Below are 8264 nucleotides of genomic sequence, written 5' to 3'. Positions count from 1 at the left end.
AGGTCGCATTTATGATTGAAGCATTAGGGCTGGTTTCGACGGCAACAGAGAGATTGTTATCACAATTTGTAATTTATAAATGCATTGTTATCCTCAATAGGAATGTTCTAATCAAAATCGTTTCCACAAAATTTAAATCCATTCCCCAAGTCCCATCAGAAATTAAAATTCTACCAAAATCGGGGAATTCTCCCCCTATTGGCATCACTAGTGGCAGTCGTGGTTGGGCTGAGACTTTGATACCTAAGCTCGCTTAGAGAATAATTGGCCAAAACCCCTATCAAAGCTAAATGACGAACGCAGAGATAAAATAGCAATTCTATGAACTCCCTGTGGTTGTATATGAGCACTGTCACCGCTGTCATTGGCGACTTTAATGCCATAGTGGATAGAGGAGGCTGATCCAACAGTCGGAAAATTCGATATTCTCGACAGAGGCTCATCGACTTTGTTTCGGCAGGAACACGGTAGTTAGTAGCGCCAAACACCTCCGTCGCAGCATCAATAAAGCCACTTGGGTATACTATGATCGAAGAACGAAAATCAAAATACATAAAACGCGTTGTGATAGACGGAAGATATGCTTCGAGAATACTTTTCTCACGTTTCATTCGAAGTGCCAACATCGGCTTGGACCAATACCTTGTTGCAGCCTAGACGGCTATATGCCTTGCTGACCCACAAATTTTACCAGAAAGTAAGGCAGAAATCGGATGGTTTAAAAACCGAGGATGGTTCCTGCACAAATAAGGGAAATCTAGAAACTGACGTGCAGAGTACACTTGAGAAAAGCTTTTCAGTGGCGCACAAGTGATACCCTGAATCCGACGGCGTACTACCTGAATGGTTAAAGCCTACGGTTACTCAAGTCCTTCAATAGACGCTCTAGTTTTCAGTACTTTTGAAATTTAGTGCCATATTCTTTAACCCACTACTTTGTTCCGAATATACATATGTTAGTGTTGTCGTTTAGACGGAACCTATGACAAACTATTTAGATTTCTCAAGCATGAACTGGTGACATCGCTAGTTGGTAATGCAAGAGATTTTGCCTAAGTAAAATCTCGAATATTTAAGTTTGTATGCTTGTTCACAATCGTGTTAATCGATTTCGTCTTGGTTCATCTGTTAATGTACTTGCTACTTTTGGGAGCTACCGATACATCTTGCCATTAAGTGGATGAGTTCTCCATGAAGACATTAAACGGGCTGCAAATAGATCGTAACCAACTTGCTTTTTGTCGTCGTTGAACAGTGTTCTATAATTCCTGTATGGCTGCGATCTGCAAGCTGGAAAGTGAACCCCGATCAGCAGGGTAAGCATTTCTTTTCAGCCATTTGCAAGGGGGCCATTACTTCACTTAGGTTAGGTTAGGTGGCAGTTCCAGTTGTCAGGAACTCACTTGGACAAATTGGATATTATCTTCTTCATCGATGTAACGCCTAGAGCCGATTATGTAATTACGGATTCGGCTTAGTCTCGCAAACGGTGCACAGTGTTGAGCCGATAACACCTCGCTATCTTCCAGGCAAATTGCGACATGCGGTATCAGGTATATTGTTCAGCCTTCCTGCATGAATACCGATTGGACATTGACCCGTTAAAACCCCCAACGCCCCCCGTTCACCTCCCGCCAGAAGGACCTTGCCATCGCGATGCCCTAGTTTTGGTCCTGCGCTCGCTGAGCCGACCTGAGGCCCATCTATTCAAGAGTGTACCACATGTTATGAGTGGCACCCCCAGCATCTTTTTATCCAGCGATAACGTTTCAGGGGTACCTTTCCTAGCCAATTCTTCAGAAACATAGTTTACCGCAATGTCGCTGTGACCTGGAGCCCGAATGAGCCTAATATACAAACGTTTTCTGGCGCCACTGAGCGAGAGAGAGCAGACATTCCTCAACCAAATTAGAGCGCACCTCCAACGCACTTAAGGCCCTGATATCCGCTTTTATTGGTAAGCGTCTTTGACAGGATTCTGTGGCTTTTGGCACTGATCACATTCTCCATGTAGAGGTATTTTTTTTTTTAGATCTTAGATAGAAATCTAGTTTAACATTTCAGCATGGAGGGCAAGACCTTTTGCCTAATGCTACAGTTAGGTTGAACTCCGCCATTTTTGCGGTTGACATATACAAGTATATGAATTCGTGATGGATTCCGGGTTCGAGCTGGAGTATGCTCACCGGCTACTGGCATCTCCACACAAAGAAAAGATTTCGTTTTATGTTCACTACACTGGTCTGTGTAGGTCACATTCCTACTAAATGAGAGATTGTGTTCTGAAATCAAACAGTAGAGACTTCTTAGCAAATTTTATTAACTAGGTATTAAAACTCTAAGGGATTTCTTAACCACTTAAAACTTGACCTTTTTTATACTAAAATTGAATTGCACTCGATGTACTCCTCACCTGCGCGCTGCCTGTACTCTAAAATGCTATCTAAATATTTCGCTTCGGGCGTATATATTCCTTGTCGAACTCGTCGTCGCTTGATTGCACTTTCAACGCCCCTTCGCTTCAATGCGCAGGTTACCACGGACGTAAGTACGATAATGGTAGCCATGGCTACTAGACCGGTAAATTGACACTAGTCGCCATGCATGGCACACCGTCGTCAGAAGAGACACGTTCGTCAGAAAATGCGAAAAACTATTTATAATTTTTAGCATGCCATATTTTAATGATCTGTTCAAAAACCCAAGTGCTAAAAGGTTGGCATAGTGTATTGTTACAACAATATGTGCATACACTTAATTTTTACGAGCGATAGGTTGGTTATAATTTCTTTTGAACTTTTTATTTAAACTACATAGGATTTATAACTATAATTTTAAAAGTTATGAAAAGTTACGCCCAGAACTATGTTTGTGTTTTATCACGGTTTAAAAATAGTCGAAAATATATAAATGCATTTTTAACGTTTAGTTTTCACAGCCTTTTTTAAACAGACTCCAACAATACCGCTATACCTTGACCACCACCAATGCAGGCGGAACCGATTGTGTACTTCAAGTTCTTGCGTCTATAAAAAATGAAGTTGCATACAATAAATATACGAATCTACTTTTGCATCCCTTCAATATACTCACTGCATTTCGTGCGCCAAATGACCTGTAATTCTTGCACCACTCGCGCCCAAAGGATGACCCATGGCAATAGCGCCCCCATTAACATTCAACTTTGAAACATCTAATTTTAGCGCATCAGCACATGCCAGAGTTTGTGCGGCAAAAGCTTCGTTGATCTGCAAAAAAACAGTTTAAGTTAATACTGAGACAAAAAATAATATTACTCCCCAATAGTAGATATGTATGTACGTATGTATGTACCTCAATCAAGTCGATGTCCTCCAATTTTTTACCGCTAACTTTCAGCACATTTTGTATGGCCGGCACAGGACCGAAACCCATAATTTCGGGTTTCACACCAACGAATGAGTAGGCGGCCAAACGTGCTAGTGGTTTAAGATTATACTCCTTGACGGCTTCTTCAGAAGCAATTACAACAGCAGCGGCACCATCACTAATACCCTGTAAGAGTATGTATTTAGCTTTGTCATAAAACACCCATTAATGTAATTTATTTATGTAAATATTCTCGCTTATTACCGAAGCTGTGCCAGCAGTAACGACGCCATTTTTCTTGAACAACGACGGCAGCTTAGCCAATCCCTCAATTGTTGTTTGTGGTCTGGGATGTTCATCGATAACAAAATCCACCTCCTTTCCCTTCACCTTCAACTTAATTGGCGCAATTTCCGCACTAAAGGCGCCTTCCTTCTGTGCCTTTGCCCAATTTTGCTGAGAACGCAATGAGAATTCATCGACGCGTTCCTTTGTGATTTTGAATTGCTCCGCCAAATTTTCGGCAGTTAAAGCCATGGGCAATTTGCAGTATGTATCAGTGAGACCTGCCCATAAAGCATCTTCCAAATTGTAGTTGCCACCTAATGTGACGCCGAAACGGATATTGCGCGCAATCATTGGCGCCAGTGACATACTTTCCACACCACCGGCGAGTGCAACTTTCGCGCTGCCGAGAAGAATATCCTGCGCGCCATTCACAATCGACTGGAAACCGGAGCCGCAGAGGCGGTTTACGCCAAGTGCAGGCGTTTCAATGGGTATGCCACAATGAAGACCGACATGGCGGGGTAGATATGCGCCATCGGTGGAGGAACTCTGTGGAAAACACAAAAACAATATTGTTTGTTATTGCTTTTAATTTAAAGAACTTAATTAAAATTTATTATTTAATATTGTCTAAAAAAGGATGTAATGTCGGTCGGTTGTGGTTTAGTTATAACCTATCAGTACCGCTCTGACTGCGAGTATTCCGCTATCATCTTGAAAATTTCTGACTGAACTCCATGGATGGTCAACAGACATGACGGGTAGGATAATAGCACAGTATACAGTAAACCAGCCTTTGATAATATGCTTATTTGAAAATTAATACATGAAATATTGTGCATGTATAGCATTTTTTTGTCATTAACCCATAGGCACCGACTGGTGCAAAAGTACCCACAAATACTTGCTGATATATTTGAAATGTAAATTTGAACAGCGAAATTCGTAAAAAAAATAATAATAAAACAAAAATATGGTTAATTACTACATGGGAGGTGGGCGTGGTGTTTGACACATTTCCCCAAAATGTAATAATAATAATAGACTGACGCTTACACAAATGTTAGTGTTTGGCAGAGCTTCTCCTCCGATTTGTGGTGTGCGCCTTGATGTTGCCACACAAAGGGGAGGGATCTACAATTTTACACCGATTTCGAACGCCGATTGTATTTTTATGAGAAGCTGTCTTTCATGGCAGAGATACACGCGGAGGTTTGCCATTGCCTGCCGCTTGAACCCAGGCCCTGCCGAGTGGAAGCGCGCAGTGCTTACCACTACACCACAGCGGCCGCCACCATAATTGAATACTAAACTAAATTATACCAAAGGAAACTTCGGCACAGACTTTCGTTAAAATATCTAAATTCATTCATTCTGAATATTTTGATAAATATATATGTAAGCATATGTGTACATATATTTTATATTTACGTTTTAAAAACGGGCTCGCTTATCTGCATAAACCGTTTTTATTTGCTTTAACTCATGCATTATCCTCTTTCAAATGAGAATAAGCGGCTGAACAAATACATACAAATTCCGTGCATTTGTTCGAGTGTCGAAACATAACTTTGTGTACATATTTTATAAATGCTATGGAGGTCTCCGCTATAAGAGTGGTATATTTTAAAATAAGAGAGTTCCACCTTTAAGCCAAGTAATACTTGTTTTACCCCCAACCGATGGGACCATTTTCCAAAGTCAGCCCACCATTATTAACTAATTAATTAAGTTGTGTTCGGAACTCGGTATGACTTATGCAAGAACTGCATCCGATCATAATCGCCTACGCTTCACGCCTGATTTGCTTGGAATTTTGTTTTTCTCGTTATTTTATTTTTTTGTGACTTCAAAATATTTTTCACTATAAGAAAATATTGAAATTGGATTTCATATGGGTTAAAGAAAACGACAAAGGTGAAAAAATATCAGCCAATACATTCAAATAAATTGTCAAACCCAGCAAACATTTGGAGTCATAATCCCGCAAACATATTCTAAGCGTTCAGAATATATGTATGAGTCCGAAAGGAGTCCCAGGTAGGTAAGAAATATGAGTTTCAAAAACAAAAAATTGTTTACTCTTGTATGAATCTTTTAGGATTCATATATGATCCAAGTTAAGAGCCAGCACCTTGTGCCAATATAAAAACAATACAAATTTGAAATTTATATCTACACTTGTTTATACAGAAATTGAAAATAATTAGGTTAGGTTAGGTTCAATAATACTCAAAGAACAAACTAAAATAAGAGTCTCAATATGGTAATTTATAGGCCGATAAGAGCCTAAAAAGAGTCTGAAATTATTCACATACGTATAAGGCCAAAAATTGTTATAAAGGGGTCCGAAATGAGCCGCATATGAGGCCAATAAGAGTCCAATATGACTATTGAGGCTCATTTGATGTATGAATTTAAGCTCATATAAGTCGACCTTCGGAGGAAGGGAAACACCCTCATATCGGACTCTTAAATGAGCTCATTATGAGCGTAATGGCTCCGAAATAGGACTCCTTACAGACTCATTTATGACTCCTAATGTTTGCTGGGAAATCAGTCTTTAAGGAGTCCTACTTCAGAGCCATTACGCTCATAATGAGCTCATTTAAGAGTCCGATATGAGGGTGTTTCCCTTCCTCCGAAGGTGGACATATATGAGCTTAAATTCATATGTACATCAAATGATCCTCAATATGAGTCATATCGGACTCTTATTGGCCCCCTATACGGCTCATTTTGAACTCTTTATTTAAAACAATTTTCGGCCTCATATATGAATCATTTCAGACTCTTATTTTAGGTTGTTCTTTGAGTCTTGTTGAACGCACTATATTTGCTAAGGCATTCAGCAAAATTCCTTTCAAATAACATACATACATAGTTATGTGCATATACATACTTATGTGCATAATTACGGAAGGTGATATACATAGGTACATAGTTACTACAGAATAACGTTAAAACTAACAGCATACGAATAAGTTCTTGAAGTAGCTGTCGGATACCACCTAAGGCTTAAAACCCGTGAAACTAATATCAATCTCCCTTTGCATCGCTTAGAAGACTTGGACTGTCGACTATACAGATCTTCATCACGAAGGGAACTATTAAGACATTGTGAACTACACATCATTGAACTAAGTTATGCCCTGATATCCTTTTCCCGAATTTAGACTTATGACGCAGATTACTTGTTGGAAGCCTATTTCGTGGCCTTGAAGCAGAGTTAACATCGGCTTAAGTCAAAAGATTGATTCAATGTAAGCAGAATAAGTACGATTACCTCAGCAACCACTAAACTCTAGGTTGGGACAGGGCGACTTCCTTTCATATGATTTCCTTCATCTGATGTTGGAGAAGATATTAAGAGCTACAGAACTTAACCCCTCAGAAACATTTTACTACAAGAGCGTTCAATTGTTGGCGTATGCCAATGACATCGACATCATCGGTAAAACCGCGAAGTCTATTCTGCCTTTTCCAATTTTCATACGATAACGAGGACAAGACGAAATATCTCCTCACTGTTGACAGTTACAATTTCGGGAAAATCGCGAATTTCGTTTTCTTGCGTACGAGCATTAAGACCGTTAATAATGACAGCATTGAAATCCAACGCAGAATCACTCTTGCCAAAAAGTGCTGTGCAGGCAATTCAGAAGTAAATTCCTCTCTCGATATACGAAAGCAACATCCGATGAGGCTGATCTTGAAGTATTCGAGAGAATGATTTTGCGCAAGATTTACGGCCCTTTACGCGTTGGCGACGGCGAGTACCGCAGACAATGGAACAATCAGCTGTATGAGCTTTAAAACGACATGGATATAGTGCAGCGAATTAAAATACAGCGGCTCCCATGGCTTGACCATGTCGTTCGAATGGACAGAAACGCTCCTGCTCTGAAACTATTCAACGCGGGCCGCGATGCTGGTAACAGAAGAGGTGGAGAAGAACTTGGCATCACTTGGCATTTCCAATTGGCGTCAGTTGGCACAGAAGAGAAAATACCGACTTTGTTAACTCGGCCAAAATCGCATGGGCGGTTACAGCGTCAAATAAGAAGAAAAATTAGTTGCATTAGTTCAATCACGATATCACGGTCCAGCCTAAGAATGTATCTATTTGGTCTGCTGTTCCAGCCGATCCTAAGTTCAGCCAGGAAAGACCTTAGGTTTCATTTATGAATTTAGCTCTAGTTCAAGAATTTGTACTGGAAATCGAGTCACGTTTTATGCATGAGGCCACTTGTTTCTCCCGAAGTGATCTGTTTCATATATATTCTCATTTCGATATGTGGAGGGCGTCCTCCAAGGACAATATTTTCGGTGCGCCCGTTGATGATGACGATGGTGATGACAGCATTGTGGTATAAGTGATTGATGCCCCCCTTGCTGGTGCGGCTTTGTCCGTTAAGTTGTATTCGGGGTGATACGTTGTGCTCCTTCACGGGGAGCTGACGTATTTTGAGACACCGGGTACGGTTACGAGGACGGTGGTTTGGCAAGTCTGGAAGTTCTTCCAACGCTCGTCGATGGTGCCAACGGATCAAACTGAGGCGACGTAATTCATAACAGACCGGTCCCTGGCTTTCTATGTGGCAAGCGCAGAAAGGTCGCTTCTGCGA

General features: G+C 40.7%; 1 protein-coding gene across 1 annotated transcript; it reads right to left on the bottom strand.

The window, feature by feature from the left end:
* Positions 1-2775: 2775 nt before the first annotated feature.
* Positions 2776-4194, bottom strand: LOC118736361 (3-ketoacyl-CoA thiolase, mitochondrial-like; the record flags this gene model as incomplete). The annotated part of the gene is made up of 4 exons (XM_036466456.1): positions 2776-3026; positions 3094-3248; positions 3334-3534; positions 3613-4194. Coding segments are annotated over 4 exons (1020 nt in total), but the record flags the coding sequence as incomplete, so codon positions are not given.
* Between the last annotated feature and the right edge of the window lie 4070 nt (positions 4195-8264).

This window comes from Rhagoletis pomonella, unplaced genomic scaffold (assembly GCF_013731165.1).
Source record: "Rhagoletis pomonella isolate Grant_MI unplaced genomic scaffold, Rhpom_1.0 Rhpom_scaffold_00003, whole genome shotgun sequence".
In the NCBI taxonomy this organism is placed as follows: domain Eukaryota; kingdom Metazoa; phylum Arthropoda; class Insecta; order Diptera; family Tephritidae; genus Rhagoletis; species Rhagoletis pomonella.
This window is presented reverse-complemented; position numbering and strand designations above follow the sequence as displayed.